General features: G+C 36.0%; 1 protein-coding gene across 1 annotated transcript in view; it reads left to right on the top strand.

The window, feature by feature from the left end:
- LOC108971001 (limbic system-associated membrane protein) overlaps nt 1–21,953 on the top strand; it is an 88,374-nt gene that overhangs the window by 34,440 nt on the left and 31,981 nt on the right. Inside the window, exon 4 of the mRNA XM_018936768.1 lies at nt 8,451–8,658. Within this exon, the coding sequence (XP_018792313.1) occupies nt 8,451–8,658 (208 nt within the window). The remainder of the gene's footprint in view (nt 1–8,450; nt 8,659–21,953) is intronic.

Here is a 21,953-nt window from a genome sequence, read left to right as displayed (position 1 = left end):
CCACGCTAGATCCCATTGTGGGGAAGGTTTAAACACTTAGAAGCTTCCACTTACAGATATACCACTAAGCTGGTAGAAATTGAAATGAAACTTGAGTTTAGCGGTTATATTTAGTTCGGACAAGSAATATCAGACAAAACTAAAAAATAAGAAGTAGTAAAGAGTTATCGCAACAAGTATGAACCTAGAGTAACGTAGTGGTCGCTACATTTAATATTTGGTATAGTAAGATAAACATATTTATAAATTTTATTGAGATATATCTTACAAGCACCCATATAAATATTTAGTAAATATTTAGAAGACAGAAGATTTTTTTTTTTTTATTATATGACGCCTGGTCGAAGATATAAACCCATTAGACCTATTTTTGGTATCAAACTACACTATGCCAAAGGAAACATCCTTGCAAAATTTTTTGGTATATCTCTCAAACAAACCGAAATAAAACGGTTCCATATATGTGATCTAGATGAAGGCATGGTTCAAAATAAACTTCTTTCTGTATCAAATCACACCCTTCAAAGCAAAATTCTCTAACCCTATTTCAATAAGATTTCTCAAATGTGGATCTATCTCTACGTTGCAAATTCAGCCCTATTGATGGGAGTCTACATATATACTTAATTTATAAATCCAAAAGGAAGTTAGAGACCGTTCACTTCCAGTTTTACAATAAATTCATTATGCATAACTAATTGTTGTGTAAAGGTCCTTTCTTTAATATTTTTTTGTTTTTCAATCATCTCATAAAAGTTCCTTGGAATTACCCTAAAAACATTCCTTGAAAATTTGAACCATTTCTATTAATATTAATATTAAGTACTCGACCTTGTTGGCCGGTATGGCCGCCAGTATGCCGGCTCAAGCCTTTTGAATTGCTTCTGCATTTGCATAACGCTTTCCTTTCATGGGCAAATGCACATTTCCGAAAAGAATGATTGAAATGAGATTTATGTTCAAATAATCGTCCCTCGAATGTTGATTTCTGAGCAATTTTTGGTTGTTAGTCAATTTGTGCGGAACAAACCGTGCACCCTCCTTTCGTAATTCCCAATGTTTGCTCAAACTGCGATAAATCGATGTTTTGGAGATGTTCAATTCCATTACCATGAATTTGATTGCGGCTGACTTTTGATGAATTCGCGTACAGTTTCGATGGAATTTCCRGTGATCACGGATTTTGATTTACCCACAAGTTGAAGGTTATGTCCTCGCAACCACTTTGAAACCATCACTCGTGCGTTCTGCTGCGGGATAGGCAATTATCACCATAAACTTGTTTCAGAAATTAAATCGTTTCGGTAAAAGTTTTACCAATTTTAGAACCAAATTTACTGTTGACTTTTTGTTCGAAGCTCATTTTCACACCGATAACACAAACATACTGACACTTAAAACGAAATAACTTCACTTCCAATCATTGATAATATATTATGAAATTCTCACTGGACAATCGATAAAAAAAACAGATTCTAACGCACTAGTCTACATATAAATGGCGCCACCAGGCGGCGATAGATTCAAAAAGTACTGTATATATTTTATAGGGTATCCGAGTTTCCTTCTGGGTACTACCAACTTCGAGGTAATATATATTTGTACTAAGTTCACGGTTGAGGGTATTAAAACACAACATTAATCCAGGCCTTCAAATTAAGGGGTTGTACTAGTATAGTTTTATTAATAGAACTATTTTTTTTCTTTGTTTTTGTTTTTTTTTTTTTTTTTTTTTTTTTTTTTTTTTTTTGTTTTCATTCTTTAGAATTCCTGCCCTTGACGTGAATTTTAACAGACTCTGTGGTCTCACCATCAATATCTTCTCCACTGTAACATACCGTGGGGATCCCAGTTGCTTACAGAGATAATAAGAGTTTCTTCATTCTTTAGCTGGTGCTTTGCTCCTGAAATTTTCTGCAGTCTTCTTTAACTGTGAGTCCCATTCTGGGCGCATGTGTTTCCACCAGGCTGTAACCAGTTAGTATTCCAATCAAATGCTGTGTACTTTTGAACTACCGTTTCGCACATTACTTTCGCACCCTATTAGCTCATTCCATCGGGTTTTGATTTTCTTTGCCATGCTTTTGTCGAGCCGTACACCATTCTTAGCAATCGTGTCCACTATTTCATTGCCCTCTATGCCTTTGAAGTGAAGTTGCTAGCTTCTGACAACACTTTCTACTGCTGCCCTGCTTCCCAATACACTTCTGGCTGATATGCGATACAAGGTTACTGCATTTATTGCTGCTTGGCTATCTACCCAGATATTGATTCTGGAATTGCCTGCAGGTGTATTAGAGGCCAGTTCCGCGGCTTTCGCAATAACAAATACCTCAGCTTGAAAAATACTGCAGTGGTGCATCAACTTACAGAGCACTGCCTTAAGGAAATATTAGTATATTAATGGAAGTATTTACAAGAGAAAATATTGAAATTACTTTTTTGAAATAAAATAATAAAGTCTTTTAGATTTCTTTGCATAAAAAAGTTCCTTATTTGAAGTTTTCGATCGAGCACTTTCATATAACTACAAGAAGCATGGAAAAATTCTCCCGAGTTTTATTATCTAAGGCAAAGTATAGTATTAAATATTCTTACAGGGTCATATTTCAACTAAATGCTTATAAATATGCACTCATACTATATACATAGTTTACACATACACTCATATTACGMGTACATTCATAACCACTTCACCCTACCACGCCACTAACCGCATGATAACGCATTCAATTTACCAACTCCAACTCTTACCCACATAACCATTAAATTTCGGCTTGTACAGTAACAACAACAAACAATAAGTAATAATGAGCGAATATACTCGACTGTTATACTCGTGTAAATACAARTTGTTAAGCTTGCCGGTGAAGATACAACTTGCTGTAGTGCTACGCCGTATAAGTGGATATGTTGTGGGTATTTTGTTTTCATAAATGATTTTCTTCAATTAAGCCTTAAAAAGATAATCGAGCAGGCTCATGGGTGTAATTACTTATTTTATGGCGCTTAACGGTATACAGGCGAACGGCAGCGCCCTGCCACAGCGCAACAATGACCGTTTTGTATATGGTKTATATACGTATGTATGTGTAAAACGGTAGTGTTTCATATAACCGTTGATGGAAAAAATATTTTGTGTGTCTTGTATGTTTATGTGTGTGTGTTGAGTTTTATTGTTTATGAAGAGTTTGTTATGCTTGAGGTGGTTGTTCTTGTTGTTGCTTTTGTTTGTCATTATTATTTGATGCTTTTTCATATTTCATTCATGCCACATAATCACTACCGCATAAGCGCCGCACCACCCGTCTTTTGAGCTAACCAATGAAGCTTCAACTCTGCTGCTGCTGCTGCTTCTTCTTCCTTTTACCTTCTTCTATCTTTTTCTTCTTCCTGTTTTGTTATAATTGCTTGTTGCTTTTGTTATTGTGGCGTATATTTATTTATTGTGCTTATTATATTTTCTTGCTCTTCATACGCGCTTTGTTGTATTATTACTGTTGTTTTTGTTTTATTAATTTCTTCCCTACCAGTGCAATTACTAACTTCYTGTTGTCGTGCGTTTTACTTCCGTTTTGTATTGTCACTTTTTTCTTAGCTTTTATTCAGTGAGAAGAAGTGTGGTTTTATTTTCTCATTACAAAAACACAACATGTTTGTTGCTTATTATAGTCATATGCTTCATTTGTTCAATTCATTGTGGCGAATTCAACTCTAGATATTCAAGAGAAACTAAACTCAATGCTACTTACATGAAGTGGATCTTCGCTCTTTGTGGCTTTAATAGCTGAAGAGTTCTTCYACTGCAAGTTTTATACTCTCACGACATGCTTCTAAAGGGTATAATGGTTTTTGTCCCACCCAACGGTTGTTTGTAAGTACCAAAATATAAAGTTATGTATACTAACAATATAAGGAGAAACAGTTTAACTGTTTGTGTGTTTGAACTGAAAAGTTTTCGAAACCACTTGACGGATTTGAAAAATTCTTTCACTGTTGAGAATCTACACCCCCTTCAGTGATCAAAAGCTATWTAATTTTTTCATAAAAGGTAAAGATCTTTACTAAACCGACAATAGTGTAAACCAAATTCTAAAAAAGTGACCCGATAAATTTCAAATTTTCTTCTTCGAGTTTACAAAAACATGCCGGTGGTTCCTCCTTTTCGCTGCTTGGCGCCAATTGGTAATTCCAAGTATAGCCAGGTCCTTCCTTCTCCTCCACTTCTCTCGGTGCGTACTGCATCAAATACTCTCAGAACTGGAGTGCTTTCATCCATTCGGACGACATGACCTAGGCGGCGTAGTCACTGCTTCTTATTACAGAATAGTAGATATAGAATATCTACCTTCTCTATCTAGCTCTGCAGCTCGAATTTTCTTCTCCAGCAGTAGATTGAAGAAATCGCACGGTACGAAATCGCCTTGTATAAAACCTCGTTTAGCGTCGAGCAACCCTGAGAGTCCTTACCGAATCTCCCGGAGCTCTTGGTATTGCTCAACGTCCTCCATAATTTCAGACGCTCTGGGTATTAGTCACTAGACCATATCTGCGAYTATATAGGAGTATGCTTCGGCCTCGAAACCTTCAATTAGTCGCCGCATCTTTTCGTAGAATTTTCAAGTAGTACCTCTGTCGGGCAGYTTGTAACTCTTTGTACTAACACATTTCGGCCTCTCTGTKGTTTTGTCTGCAAATGCATCCCACTTCCCTCCTAAACTCTCGGTATGTAACCCATCCCTCACGTGTTGTGGTTGATTGTAACGTTGTCGGGTAGGCAGCATGTTTTCTCTTCGCTGCGACACGGCACTCCTCATCGTACCAGCTGTTCTTTTGTACTTTCCGAAAACCAATGGTTTCGGTTGTAGCAAACTCCTTTGAAATGCCGTCCCACAGTTCCCTTATACCGAGTTGTTGACGAGTGTTCTCAGAGAGCAGGAGTGCAATTCGAGTAGAAAATCGGTCGGCTCTTTGTTGTGATTGCAGCTTCTCGACGCCGAACCTTCCTTGTTTTTGTTGACGTGCGTTTTTTTTTCTGCACAGAAGCCTGTGCGAATCTTGGTTGCAACAAGGTACCTTATTCCGCGTCGATGTTAGGACCTCGGAGCGTACGCACGTCTGAAACACTGGAGACGTGTCTTCCATCTATTACAATATGATCGATCTCGTTGGTGGTTTTTCGATCTGGGGACAGCAAGGTAGCTTGATATATTTTCTTGTGCTGGAATCTAGTACTACAGATAACTATATTTTGGGCTCCGGCGAAGTCGACCAATCCATTTGGGGATGTTTCCTCGTGAAGGCTGAATTTACCGACTGTTGTGATATCTTCTTYTCCACCTGGTGTTAAAAACGATTTTGAAACCGTGGCGCTAGCAGCTCTCAAGGGCTCATATAAAGAATCTTTAGTCATATCGTTCTTTTTTTCGTCACGAAGTGGGCGCAAATCAGCGTTATGTTGAAGAACCTCGCCTTGATGTGGATTGTGACTAGACCCACCACGAATCCCATACCGAATTTGCGCTCTTTTATATGGCCATTGTACTCTAATGAGGATATCAACCAGCAGCAAAGGATACTTGGTCAAAGACCGGAAGTCGTGAGCTACTTGAGCTGCCCCCAAGTAAATATCAATCAGAGAACTTTCCTCACTTAACTCCACATGACTCCATCCTCCCTACCAAGTTTTTCCTACACCTAAAATATTTTCCTGCTTTTGATCCTTACATATTGCGAGGTTATAAAATTTTCGGTTTCATGCGAACTTAGCGCTYCCTTATTATTTAATGTTTATGTTGGGCTGAAGTGTTTTTWTATATTTTTTTTAAAAGCACTTGACTTTAGAATAACATATCTTATCTGCGTTGTCCATCGGTTGTTCTCTAAAGCTTACCAAATAATATTACCAGTTCTAACATTGAATTGTTTTGCTTTAAGCGTAATAATCTTTATTTTTGTTATAGTAGGATAGAGAAACCGCTCCTCAATACAAAAGTATTGCAAACCAAAGTKTTTTCATTRTGATTTTTGTTGTTTTCAGTTATGTTCTCAACACCCGTCGATTATGCTTATTTTTTCCCCCTTAACGTTTCTCATTTCCACCTCCCTACCTACTATTTATATGTACTTCTCTTCGCACTCTTTCCACATCACATTTATTATTATTGTTCTTTTTAGCACTCCAACTCCTCTACATTTCAAGAATTGGTTTTGTTTATCATAACAACTGCCTTCTCCACATCTCTTATTTTAAGTAATTGTGTACATCCTTTGCATTTCCGCCTGTTTTTGTGTGTATGTGTGTATGTTTTTTCAGTTTCTCCACTTGTTTGTTTGTTTTAAATTTATTCATTACCTGTCCAATTGTCTGTGATTCTTTTCACTTCATTTACTTATTTGCATATGAGACAACAGGTCACCTGTGTTTTCGGTTTSGGTCTAGACGAGTTGGCTTTAATCATAATAATGGTATTGCTKAGTGAACGAATGATCAAAGAAATTTTGTGGAGATATGGCAAACTCATGATTTAACTGCTTTGAAAATGATACTACAATGTTTTTAAGACAGTTTTATGGTTATTTTACTCTCCTAAGGTAGATGAACTGTGCCCAAATTAACAAAGTAGTACGATGTGATACGTATTTTTCTTATATTTTCACTTATTTTATTGAAACGTATGCTAAACTTAAACTGTAAGAGTACAATTTTTTCTTTTTGAAATTCGTTTTTGTTCTGAAGATTTTAACAAAAACATGTGGAATCAACGTTTGGAGTGCGACAGCTAATTAGAAATATTTTATCAACAAAAATAATAATATGACAAAAACTTGCTTACTTTCAGTTAATATTTTGTTGGTTATGTCTTTTACTTTAATATTGCTTCWGATCGWTTCCAAATTTACKTTAAAAGACTCTGGYAGCSCACCAATGTTGTAGCTTGYCATGGCGTTCTAATTTCATCAAAAACGCACATCCGTATTTGGGCTATTTTTGGTGTACTACGCGTCGTTTATACGTGGAACTCTATTTTTGTTTCWCTTCGGGAGATAGTGTTAATTCCGCTGTATAATTCTGTTGAAATTTTTTGGATTTTTTCTTTGCCTGCAATAGTTTTAAAATTCTGTATATGCTTAAGGACATTCAAAGCATGTTTTTTGAGCATTTGATCTCATTTCAAATTTCTTTGCACATCATTCCAAACCGGCGAAGGTCAAAAATRTAGCTGCGWAGGGCGTACAGCTGCAGSGTTTCCTCATTAAAAACGTTAATAATACATTTTAAACTACAACTGTGAAACACMCTCTTACCAGAAATCAATAATATTATTAACAAAAATTAACAYCTTAGGGAATTTCAATTCTTTAAACASCTGTTTCTAATTAGCTATMGCACTTAAAAAGAACTTTAACTTCACCATTACAAAACATAGTGAAATTAGTAGTAAAAATATAGTAACACGAACAATGCAATACTTTTAGAAATATAACTAATGGTATRGTATATCAAAATTTTTTATTATTGTACTCAYCAGCCACCTTCAAAAAAGGSAGCATTTCTAATTAGCTGTCAACTGCTGTGTGTGATTAAAAAAAGAATTTTTRTATATGATAAAATATGTGTTGATGTTATAAATGTAATTTATAATGAAATACATTGATTTGTTACGAAGCTATGTGATACTATGGTATGGTATGATACGAAATATTACGATATGATTTCATGATTTATATTATATGTGATTACAAGTGCTAACAATTGAGTTTTATGCTATAATATGATTGGGAGTTAAATGATGTAAAATTACGATATTATGTGATACCGCAGTATAACACGATATGATACGACTCAGTATTGTYATATGGTAATATATATAGGATGTATGTATCATATGAGATTATATATTATTCTCACTTTAGCTCGCCTTCACAAAGATGTTTTTCGGCTCCCCAAAGAATGCTTCGTCTATGACCGGATGTCGTGAACTGCTCTAAATAAGGAAGAATTTAAAAAAAAAAATTAGATGTGATGTGTACTGAGTTTGAAGTGATGCCAGGAGACTTAGTAATATAAATATATTACATTTATAGGAAATTTCTCGTAATAACTGTAGCTTCCCCAAAATTTTTTTAATGTTTCTCATTCGAGTTTTTATGATATATGAATAATTAATTATAATTAGTAATAGAATATCAATATACAATATTAGTAGCCCACCGAATTTTAAAGAAATTTTCGTTTATATCTTCAAAGTATGCTCTTCCTAAACTGTTGATAATTATTAAATATAATAAGTTTTATGAAATTCGCGCTGAAATGTGAACTTAGGGAATATATCTTTTTAGATGGATTTATTATACATAAGTTTTAAAGATCTATATCTATCTATACGAATAGTATTTCTTCTCACTTTCCACCCTAGTTTTAACAAAATGTCTCTCATGTATTTCAGGTCGCGTGGCTGCGCGTAGATACACAAACAATTTTGACCATACAAAATCATGTGATTACAAAAAATCAACGCATCGGCATAACGAATTCCGAACACAAAACGTGGACTATGAAAATCAAAGATATCAAAGAGAATGATAAAGGCTGGTATATGTGTCAAATAAATACGGATCCAATGAAAAGTCAAATGGGCTATCTGGATGTGGTAGGTAAGTGTTGGTCAATACGCACAGTAAATTATTAAAGAGAAAAGTTAGTGAATTGTATCAACTTAACTCGGTGAATAAATTTAACTTATCTTTGTGAAYTATTTCAATTTARCTTAGTGAATGATTTCACCACCGCAACAACTTACACGGGTTACTTTCACGTAAAGAAATTGAAACGCGAATATTTGAACAAAGCAAAACTCATTTGCAAGTCGCTAGTCAATGACAAAACAATCAACAATTATAGACGGAAAAAGTAACCGGAAAGTGAAAAAAGCTATAAACACCGGTGAAACGAAATCACGAAATAAAAGTATGAAAAGCACAACACGGCAAATAATAATAGAAACTGGCCAGGTGCAATTTCATGCAGAAACTCAGCCAGTTGCCGTTGCCACTCAGTCAGGCGGGTAGCCAGCCAACCATGCGAAAAACCCCTAATATATGCAATTAAAAGGCTGTAGCGGTCAACTTGCTACCAACACAATAACATTTAATGGCTGTGTTCACATTTGTGTTGGCAACTGTGTGCGCGAAAGCGGTACTATAAATAAAMCAGCAAGTGAAAACAACTGAAAATGCGACCGCAAAAACCACAAATTACCGATTGTTAAAAGAATTATATTGCAAAGTGGGGACCGCATTTGTGGAGGGAAATTATACACGGCGCTAGGTTGTTGCGCTGGCAAGCCGGACAATGCAGTTAGTGAGCAGGGTATAGGTTACGATATTGTGGCATGGTTAAAGTGAATTTATTGCAGCTGGCAAGGTAGTTACGACATTTTGCGCTAGTCCCACGTATACATAGTATAGCAATGAGGAAATGAAACAAGCGCATTCTTTCATACCGATATTTTTTAGTAAAATCAGTTTCAGCGCAGAAACCAAAAATCACAAGATACATATACATGGAAACTAGYGCATGATATATGAAATGCAATAATTACAATTTGAAATTTTCAGTTCAAAAATCAATATTCCAATAGAATAGATTTATATATTACTTTCATATGCAATAACTCTTAATTTTCTCCTTACTTCTCCCCACGCGGGTGAAAAACATTAAAATATTAATCAATAAACGCCTATACTAAAGGTCGCAGAAGTTCTGGTTAAGCTTTTAAAAAATTTATATGATTTGTTTGAAGCTTTTGTGGCTACAGTTGTATATGGGGTATGTTAAAAAAGCTAGCTAGTAATAAGATGAAGTCTAAAATCATCTGGAAAACATATTTAAGACAAAAAGAAAATAATTGAGGCTATACACTGCGACATATGGTCTATTGTGSCCTCTCYWATATCACATATGGCMACAAWKATCSAGAACTCTGAACAATTTCAGGAGCTTGATTGGCAAGACCGAGGTGATGTGATCCCTATCCAYATAGAAGGAACCTAGGGTCTTGAGCCTGCTTCTAAGAATTGCTAGGCGACCAAGAATCAGGTGTTCTGGAGTTTCTTGTTCCATGGCGCAAAGTCGCCAGTTCGCAAAAGAGACTATACTCATGTTGGACAAGTGTTTCATGAGCCCTTAGTGCCCTGCATAAAGCCTGGCAAAAATGGAAACTTTTTTGTTTCTTATGCTGATAGTTTTATTTTGATAGAATTAGGGCCCGTTAAACCAAACTGTCCAAGCTGTAAATTTTTGGGAATGAAATCGCGCTTCCTGAACCAGACGAGGATTGGACTCACACCCAATAGCGACAATTTCATTTGTAGACGAAGCCATTAAAACTTTAATGTCAAACCTTACAGTAGATACGGACAAAATATGACACAAAAGCATAAATAAACACTACACTGTATGCGGTTCACTTCTTCTTTTTCATCGTTTATACTAATTACGTAACCACCCACAGCATTAGACTGATTGCTTAGCACGGCAAAAAAGTAAATATTCGAAAAGCCATGCCAATGATTTGTTATGTCCTCTGATCCACTGAACTGTTTTGGATGTTTTCATAAACGCTTTTGTAAGCTATAGCTAATCTCTTGGTTCACCGTTGTCAAGTTATTAAAGTCCATAAATTTTATTTGCATAATTTTTCGCAGAAAACTCTTTTAATATATGTATACATTTATTACTTAATTRCCGTTAAATTTCTTTCAGGCGAATTGTCATTTGAAGCAAGGAATAATATATTGTCTAAAATGTTCCTTTGATATTTTTAAAGGTTCAGCTATCTCAATTTTACGGCAACCCAAACTGAAAATTTGAAATTTATTGTTTTATTTCATACATAAATGCCCTTTTGCTGTATGGAATTTAGCAGGTATAAGCCGCATTTTTATCATGAAAAATAATGTTTTCTTAGAAAAACAAATTTATTTATATTAAAAAAAGAACAAAACTCACCTCACTCAAAATCCTTACAAACATTACGGTGCAATTGTTCGATAATTTTAATTTGCCTTCTTATCTAGATTTGATCTAGTTATTCAATTTTATATTTACTTGAACCCCTCATTTTCATTAGGATTGAATAGTACTTTTTGAACATACCATTTCGAAGTTCCCTACTTTTACAGAAAAAACACATAATAATTATTATTATTCGGAAGAAAATTCTTATGCATTTATTTTTTGAAGATTATCATCGTTATCTCTTTAAAACGTTGTTCACGGCTACGTCTCTGCTGGCCCATTCGTGAGGGTGAGGTTTTGCTCAAAGAAAAAAGTCTAATRGTGAGATATGTGAAAATTATTTGCCTTCCGAAGTATTCTTTCAATAAGTCTATTGATTGATGCGATGTGCGKRAARTGGCACCGTCCTGTAGAAACAAATTGTCGCCGAGATCACGAGCTTCAATTTCAGGCATMAAAAACTTRTAGTTAATTATCATGGCGTATCAGAGGTGTAGGGTTAGCAGGTCATGCAAAGATGTGGTTAGTGTCGTGTGAGGGATCGTTGCCAGCTGGGCATATATTTGATGTCAGGGTCGATTCTGGATGMGTAAGAGTTTAAAATGCTACAGTATCCAGAACAAAGCTATGTGARAGTTACTCTCGTTTCGCGCCACAACTTGAGCTCTTTGTCTGCAATGTATTAGTATTAGACTGCAAGTGCGCCATTCACTGAAAGGTAGTCGTTGAAGGTGTTAATGTCTGTACTGTGCAGTTTGTTGCATCTGAAGTTTGAAGTCTGGTCGACCCATTGTTTTACGTCATCGACGTAGTTGAGGAAGGATTTCTACGAAACCACCCCAACATAAACTTCTCGAAGAGGAGTTCATTATGCTCTTTAACAGGACGAATACGTGCCTCATTCTGCAGGTGTTCGCTGCGARACATCAAGGGACATCCCGCTGAGTCGGGAGAGCAGTGCCTGTCATGTCTGTAACTTCCTCGACTGCGTTTCACTGCAGACTGACGACCAACAGCGCTTCTTTGGCTTTACCCCATGTGCTGCCGGCAAGCGACTTGAGGATTTTGTTGTGGCTCTGTACTTTGGCAATAATCGCGGTCATGTGAGGAGTAAAGATGCACAGGCTGTCGAATGTCATAACTAAAATGCCATTGACTGCTATATTAAGCTCGCCATTGACGTYTACGTTCTCACCGGCACTTGATCTATTCGTTCGAATATTTTCCAAKAATGAATACTTGGTCCCAAGAWKGATGATGATGGAATAGTACGCTCAGAAAAGCGCGCGAAACATAATTTTTACAGAATGTGGATCTTCGCAATAAAGTTGAATGATTTTTTCATAWTGAAATGACAAACAAYACTGAATAAAAATAACATGACAACCTGACAGGTCTCCTGAGAAATCTATCAAAAMCAAATCTATTTAAAAAGTACCTCTACTTGGTTTACGTTATTTCCTCCACAAAAAATCATTCGAAAATCCTTCGCAAGTTTTGCAAAAAAATATAAAATGTCAGTAATGTAAGCTCGSAAAGATCAGAAATTTAAGGACCGTAGTTCATAATCAAAAGCAGTCAGTTGTGAGTTCTCAGCCCAAGCTTGTAAAACATCTACTTAAATATACAATTTAGAATTCATCAATAATCCATATTTCGGTATGGCTTTGATAAAATAATGACAAATACAATTAGTAAACAAAACTTACAATATAATATAGCAATATGTACAATAGGCAGAARAGGGTATGTACGCTTATTAAATTATATTCAACTACCAATGTACGAYTACATACCAGCACGGTTTGCTTTGACCATTTCCAAGGTCAATTGCAAGCAACTCTGGCATGTATGCGGGTAAAACGAAAGGCATGCAGCAGGCGGCAGTCAAACATGTGGGCTACGCTAAAAAAACAAAAAGAAAATGTCCACAGACCGCTTTAACTACATAACAATAGYGCAGATATATGTATGTATGTATAAGCAGCGCAACAACCCACACCACTATGACCCAGTCTTATGACCGACAAGTTATGTAAGCTCAGTTGACTTGTCCATCCAACCAACAGCGCTGGCAAACTAGCGGTGCATGGCGACTTAGCCGACCAAATGCTTTTGTTCCCAAAACTTCCAAACAGGCTTACAAACAAACATTTGCTAATAGCGTACCACACACACAGTCAGATATATACTTACGCAATGTTGCTGTTGTTGTTATTGGCACTCATTTGCTGTGCTTAACGACAATGTCGCTCCCCCAGCATTGTTGACTATTAGTATTGGTGGTCAGTGTGGACTAAATGCCTCTGCTGGCGATGCGATTGTGCTACTCATTGTTGTAGTTGTTGTTTTTATGTAGCGGAGCGTGTGTAATACACAGTGGTAGCGTGCATATGGAGATGTGGATGAGTATATGGAAATATATATACATATGTGTGTATGGGTTTGTGCGGTTGTTTGGCACTCCAATATGTGCCTCGTGTGCCGCCGCCCAACAGAGGCCTTGTTGATTTTGCATTAAATATTCCCGCTTAATACGTTAAACGCTGGCAGTCTCTCACCATTTCGCGTAAAATGGGCACCTGCTGTTACAACAACACGGMCACAGCCTGTCTATATGCACAATCTAATATACCTGCAACGAATTTGGCTTGCAAATATGCCGAAGCATGTTGCCGTAAATGCAGTGGTTTGTCCCTCCTAGTAAGTGRAAGCAGCGGCAAACACGCGTGCACACATACAGACACACGCGTATATGCATGTGTGTGCTCTAACAAACAGCTGTAGATAGGCTTTGTGCAGCATTAAAGTGCTTATTTGTGGTCAACACATACTCGCGCATTTACATATACATACCGACATTTATGGTTCGCTTTTGGTTGCACATGAATGTGTGTGTTGGCGCGCAGGCTTTCGCTTCTTCATGGAAATTGGAAATTTAATTAAGGCAATACTTTGCTGGAGTAAACGTGTGCGCTAAATTGACTCGMACACCGTAGTGATTATTACTAATTTGTGGGGAGCAATCGAATTTTCAAAAGAGTTTGCATTGAGTAAACAGATGAGTGCAAATATGCGAGAGTCCTTTTAGTGATAGATTCCAGCCACATGATGAGTTTACAGGGAGAAAACAAGGAAAAAATTTAACTTCGGTTGCATCGAAGCTATAAAGTAATTCACAAATAAAAAGTTTGCTAAAAAAGAACATGTCTTTGATCGTTCAGTTTGTAAGACAGCTATATGCTATAGTAATTCGATCGGAATAATTTCTTCAAATATTATATTAGTGCTTTAGATGGTGATTCCATTCAAATTTCGTGAAGATATCTCGTAAAATGAGAAAGTTTTCTATACAAGCACWTGATTTCGATCGTTCGGTTTGTATGGTTATATGCTATAGTAATGAATAATCGATAGCTGCTATTCAAGAAACTAAACTAAACAGCCGTTCAGAATTCACTGAGAGCACCTTCAATGCACTGTACATGCCTACGAACATATACGTTGATCAACGTCAATTTCATCAGCCCAGATGGAGTATACTACCTCAACGAGGTCCACAATTTGTTTCTGACCACCCAACACCTACCTAATGTTTGAAAAACTTGGCAGGATGTTCTCACAACTGAGAACTGGGAAGCCTGGATACCTACGGGRTTCTTATCGTCTGATACTTCTCTTTTTCCCTGTAATGAAAACTCTTGATTAATGTAAAATCTTGAGGTCTGAATACTTCCGATCTTTGCGCATCATTTAAGCCTAGCCGAACACCAGCGCGACTTCAGAAAATCTTCTGACACAGTCAACCAAATAACGCTGTTTTCGGCCATAAAACAAAYAACACTCCATCCAAAACTAAAGAGKTGGACCATYTGAGCAGTCTACAATCTCAAAYTGRCATTATTTCGAGGTAACAGATTGTGTCTTTTCTCCACTACTGTTTAATCCCTACATTTGAAAACCCCAGCAATCAGCAGTAGGAGTTCTATGAGCTCATACTAGGATGATTGAACGATAATGACGTCGTGCAATGGAATTGATGGCATGTGCTCCAAACACCTATCTCCTAAAACTATCTCGCTGTTTCACTGCAAGGAGCATAAAACACTTTTCTGTCATATCCACGGCGTTACCCTGTTTACTAACTGGTTGAAGGAGTACAAAATGGACTTCAAATATTTTCGGCGATGATGTAAAAATTCCGATGGCCACAATCTTAAGATAGTATGAGTTATATTTGAAGTCTGTACTCCTTCACTCCGCAYACGACCGTCTTATTTCAAAAGTACAGAGCAGCAGCATAATACCCACATCGCTGACCAGTAGCAATTGGGCAAAGACATAGATGTGCTGTGGGCAATTTACAAGGCAATCGGTAATAATTACCTCGACCCATGTTCAGACCTGCCCAAACCCCGCACTCCGGACTATAAAAAGTTGTCTCTTGATGTCTTCCATCAAACATTTTCAAAGTGCGGCTCGCATGCTTCAAAACCATCCCTGTAGTTCACTTTAAGTGAGGACCGGAGAACATTGCTCCAAAACGTCGACGAGCTTTAAAAATATACTAACCACATTTCAGATGCAGACATTTTCCTAGCTATAAACAYTTTCATTACTCCCTTCCAATGATTGGCGTACTTTGAGCCCAATCACCACTTAGCGCAGGACAAGAGCTCGAGTTATCGCTTGAAGCAAGAGTTCTGCGCATTGTAGCAGGTTAAAATCCTACTTAGCCATAATAGACACTCGCAAAAMTATATGTACAGCATGAAATGAATCCCCGCTTGACAGTAATCACCTCTTTGCATGCTCACCGAAACTAACTCACTTAACGTCCCTCTTTCTATGGTCAGAACCCGACGAAACAGCTCCTTTCCTGGCCCCACTGTTTAGTGATTTCGACGACACTTTATTTGTTACGTTCTCAAAAACAGAGGTGCTGATAGTCGCTACTACTTTAGAGTCTCCTGCGTTTCCTTGTAGGTGTTACAAATTTAGGGCTTCATTATCCTGTAAAGGGTATAAAATATATGTTTTTTCTATGCTATTGGTGTAGCTATCGTGTTAATCAGCTTTAAGCTCTTCGTCGATATAATTCACTGTATGTAACCCATGAAATGTTCTCCTGTCGTACATCTGAGTTCCGGGAAAGGGATAAAGTTATTGAAAGTGAAATATTTTTTTTGTGTTTCGTTCATAAGCAACTCTTTTTTATTGCACCAAAATATCATGTTTACGTTTGCAAGACTCCCGTGACATCTCTTTTTATAACCAAAATATCAAAAAAAAAAAATTATGTTTACTTGAATCAAATGGAAGTGAAGAGCAACTGCTATCTCCATAATAATTTACAAGTGAAGAGTGCACATTTAATCACTTCATATAAACTTTAAATCTTATGTCGAATCGATACTTTGAAAATCAAAACACTAAATTAAGAGACGCAGTCTTCTCTGTAAACACTCCCACTGAGTGATTTAGTGTCTTCAGCAGAGACTTTGCATAGCTTCAACGAACGCATGGTGCGTTGCCGGAAGCGGATTTTTCGGTTTCAAAAACAGCAAACAAATCACAGSAGCCCAATCTGGCTGATAATAATTGGCTAGAGAATCACTTTTGTTGAGTTTTAGTTCAAAATGTCAAATACATTAAAGCTTAAAGGTGACAACGCATTATCATGATAAAAAGTCCATGGGTTTTCAGACACAAATTTGGAACCGTCATTAGATTACGACGAATTGAATCACGTATTTGCCCTCAAAACTGCCAAGCAGTGTTCCCTATCKACCATTTGACTTTTTAAAGTGAATTCCTTTTGAACCCCAACACGGTAAGCAAGCAATGAGCATCACATCGATGKCCAACTTGAAAGTGGTTTTCTTGGTTTCAGCAAATTTTCGGAGCGTCATTCATTAGATAGTTTAACAGCTTCCACATCATAGTTTAGTTATTAGGTTGATAACATGATCACCAGGGGGCCTATTCTGTAACGCGATTCGAAAAAGAACTTACTCCAATTCGGACTTTTTATATTCTGTAACTAGGTTTTCGGATTTTCAAGCCAATTTTGATCCAAAAAAATTCGTTAGCTTTTGARTTGTAGCAAGCAAAAACGAAAATTATACGTATTTATTCTGGCACAGGGTGGAACAACTTTCGCATAATTATAATGTAGATTCAAATTTCGCATGGAATACAWTTACGAATCGAGTTACCGAATAGGGCCCCAGATCACTTAATTCGAATGCATTTATCTATGTACATAAACCTAAATATGCCATCCAAACCACAAATATTGCTCCTGAAAATATAAAAGAATTCAAAAAAAATATTGCATAACATACAAAATCATTTTGAAAAATATCTTTTTATATTTTTAAGAGACCTTTAGAAAATATACMAGGACAACGCCTAAAAAATCCAGTAATAGGTATCGTTATGCACCAGAAATGTTTTCAAAAACTTCTGGATTATTGGAARAGGTATTTTAAAACTAATTTTATGACAGAACTGTGTAATGACTTCAAATTGACGTAATATATACGTAATAATATACATATGTGGTGAGTAGGTGCAGATTGCCTTTCCTTCCGAAACACTTTTAGCATGAGCTGTTATTTATATGCAAAGCATAACTCAAGTTTCGTTGCTGAGGCCTGTAAGTTTAGTATATAATCCCCCCTACCAAGTTCGGCGGTTCTTAGGAAGTATTGAGAATCGTTGCGTGACAAAAATGAGCTCCCAGTAATTTTTAAAAAAAGATCGATATTTTTTAACAGTTTAACAACCATATACAAAAAATTTTGCTAATATAAAGAAATCGTTCAATACCCGGAATTCAGTCCATATTTCTAAATCAACATATCTTTCATATAAAATTTGACTTTACTATGTGTCCTCTTACTGTGTTCTAAGTAGTTAACAGTTTTTTAACTTTTACTAACCTTGTCTACATTATATTCTCCATTTTCGTTCGTTTATATTCCATTTTCTGTATTATTTTTCGGAAAAATTCCACCAACAAGAATTCCCAAGCTGTAATTTATCACACAAAAATGTGAAAAGTAAAAAATTAATTTACCTCAACTGGCAATAAATTAATTTTGCACACAACTGCTTTTAATTTACACGGCCACAAGCCAACGCAAGAGAATGCAACTCAAGTGTTGTACTCGTATATATTCATATGTGCTACATAAGGGAGGTGGAAGAATTACGATATTGTAATATTCGTTACCAAAGTTTTATATACGAAATAAATATGTTTCGTAAAATTATAATAAGTTATAAAGATACTTACATACATATGTGTATGTTTACTAAGTTTGCCCGAATATTTATATAGTGAATATAACATTTGCCCCCAACTTTTTAACACCTGGAAGGAAACTTAACTGAGTCCGTCAGTTTATGAGGTATCGATTTGAAGTTCTGCACTTGTCTTTTGCTACACAATAATTTGCTTATTTGTCGAAACCGCCGATATCGGAATACTTTAGGATATTGCTGCCATATAAACTGCCTGCTCAAAATCAAGTTCTTGTATGGAAACGTTTTTTATTTCGAAAGATATCTTCATAAAATTTGGCATAGATTATTTTCTAAGACAACGCCATAATACCTGCAGAAATTTTTCAAATCAAACCACTATATCATATAGCTGCCATATAAACTGAACTATAGAGTTAAATGCTTCTACGACAAACTTTTTCATTTCGTAAGATATCTTGACGAAATTTAGCTAGGATTATTATATAAAGAAATAACGTWACATTTGAAGAAATTGTTTAGATCGAATAACTATAGCATATAGCTACCATACAAACTGAACGATCGAAATTAAAGGCTTCTATGGAGAGATTTTTCATTCGATAATATATCTTTACGAAATTTGGACACTGTCATTAGCTAAAGTAACGTTATGATATTTGAAGAAATTTTTGAGATCGGTCTACTATAGCATTAGTTACTTTACAAACTTAACGATCAAACTCAAGTTTTCACATGAAATTTATTTATTTATTTATTTATTAAGACTATTATATAATAGTTATATCTTTAATTCGGGTTTTTAATTCGTCTATTTAAAAAAATCATATAAAGATTAAAAAATTTGAATTACCCGCCCAAAATTATCTGACCCTAATGCGATTGCAATTATTRTATAAGCACAAAATCTCCACATATGCTCCTATGCAGCGCATAATGAAAATATTACAACGATAATCTCTTCGCGTTTGCACAGCTTATAACAAAACGAAAAGTATGTCTGCATGTGTGTAAGAATACACAAACTATTGTACATAGAGCGCCACCAAACGCGCACTCAAACACTCAGCCCTCCAGCACTTTTCACATCTTTTTTCGCCATTCAAGCCACTCGCCGCAAWTTCGGGTTGCACTATTTAACCGCATAATTGCGGCCACTTTCATACCACTCTGACGACCAAACGGGCGACTACTGATTTCCCAGCGACTAACCGACAATTGACCTCCCTTGTCTTCCTGCACAATAGCCCAGCGGCAAATTCGCTATATTAATGGCAGCACTTCCGTCGCGCTCTGCTGTGACCGTGGTTATTATTGTTCGCTACAGAYGCACTCCGCAATAGCACCGTTATCCTTGTTGTTGCGACTGTGGCACTGCCGCGTGATTTGTTGTTGCTTTTGCTGTTTGTCGCCATGATCTCCAACTTCCGGCCGCAACGGTCTGTTCGCCTTCCGTTGACATGGAAAAAATAAATAACACAAACAACGAATGCTAAATTTCTACAAAACGCACACACATATGTTTATGTGAGTGTGTGCGAGTGTGTGAATATGTGTTTTTATTAGTACAAAATTGCGCTCAACAGCTATTTTAATGGCGGCAAAAGTCATGGCCGCAGGTGTCAGCCAAAAATGTGGAATAACATAATATATACATATATAATATTTACATAAAGTATCTGTGTGTGTRTGTGATTTCCTTCAGAATAAAAATTGAAAACCCATTATGAATATGTATATGTATGTATAAGTATATGGCGATTATGTGGCGCGCTCACAAAGTTTTATTGTAAATTATTGAAAAAGTTACAACACGCGCGGCGGCATACAGTATGCTGGCCATGCATAAAGCATGTGTTTATAGCTATCAAAAATTTATTTAAAATTCGTTCAAATAATATACTAATAGGTAAGAAAGAAAGTTTCAGGGTACTTTAGTTGTTTTAAACAATATTTATATAGTTTTATGAACTCACTGAAAGGTTAGGTTGACAAATATTTTTTCGTTGGCCTCGGAAATGAATAGAAAGAGTAGATTAGGATGAAATAGCAGTAAAACTACTTGAAACATATAGATTATTATACTAAATATAGTAACCTTTATACAGTTTAATATCATGGTGGAAAAATGTTTTTTGTAAATGTTATTGAAGATTGAATTTTATATGGTAAAATTGTAAAATTATTTTCTCAGAAACTACTGCAGATAAATTGGTGAAATTTTCTGTACTTAAACAAAAACGCTTGTTCATTATTAAAATATTTTTTCACGGTCGACCTTCTCATATCAAATCCTCCTAAATTAAAAAAAAAAAACATATTATAAATCGTAATATATGTAATTAACGAGCGGTTGACATACTTTATGGCAATGTATAATACTCTAATCAGTTCATGTATTGGATAGAAAACAGGAAAAAACGTTAACTTCGGTGGCACCGAAGATAAACACCCTTCACAGGTGCATTTCTGTTAGTAACTATGTGTTCAGTTTGTATGGCAGCTATATGCTATAGTAATCCGATCTGAACAATTTCTTCTGAGCTAACATTGTTGCCTTAAAGCATAATATATACCAAACTTCGTGAATATATCTTGTCAAATGTGAAAGTTTTCCATACAAGAACTTGATGCTGATTGTTCAGTTTGTATGGCAGCTACATGTTATAGTGATGCGATATCGGCAGATCCGACAAATGAGCAGCTTCTTGAAGAGAAAATGACGTTTGCAAAATTTCAAAAGGTTATCTTAAAAACTGAAGGATTAGTTCGTATATATACAGATAGACAGATAGACAGACAGACAGACGGACATGGCTAAATCGACTCAGCTCAACATACTGATCATTTATATGTATACATTTTAGGGTCTCGGACCCTTCCTTCTGGGTGTTACAAACTTCGTGACAAACTTAATATACATACATATGTAGTGACTTCATTGTCATAATGAGTGTGCAGCAACGCCAGGCCTATCAATCTATCTGGAAGCATGTTCGTCCTCAGCCACGTTTTCATGCAGCGAAATGTCGAAAAGGAACCTGCAATCAATAAGATTTTCCATTTCTTTAGTTCTCAATACATACTTTTTCTTGAAGCAGCAAAGCAATGTACACTGAGATCCTTTAGTACAAATTTTTCGCAAGTTCTCACGCAGAAATTTTAGCGTTTTGTTTGYCGGTCGCAGATTCTGGGTTTTTCTTCGTCAACTTCAGTACTGCCGCCATTTTCATCTGAATAAATGGATCGATGTGTTCCTCAACTTTTTGTCTTGAATTTCGAAACGTTACAAGCTTCATATCTATTATATTTGATGAATTTCGAAATTGATCGATTCTTTTTGAAGAATTACATTGAGTGARTGAGTTAGAGATAGGATATCACATAGGCAAAAATAACTAATTATAAATTCAAGTTGCACACGGCTGCGACGAGTATCGTTCCTTTTCTTCTTACGTTATATTTTTTCAGAGGTGATAAATGTCTGCCATTCCCTATAAATCCGCCACTGATAAAACGATGCATGATTTTCTTCGGAGCTCTTCTACATAAACTTGACTTTTCTACATATATTTTAGGCATTCCATCTCACCACGATCCGACTTTCGAAAATCTCCTTGTGTACAGTTTTTAGATACTTAAAATTTATATTTTACTG

The sequence above is a fragment of the Bactrocera latifrons genome, unplaced genomic scaffold (assembly GCF_001853355.1).
Source record: "Bactrocera latifrons isolate USDA-ARS-PBARC rearing strain unplaced genomic scaffold, ASM185335v1 scaffold_108, whole genome shotgun sequence".
Taxonomy (NCBI): domain Eukaryota; kingdom Metazoa; phylum Arthropoda; class Insecta; order Diptera; family Tephritidae; genus Bactrocera; species Bactrocera latifrons.
This window is presented reverse-complemented; position numbering and strand designations above follow the sequence as displayed.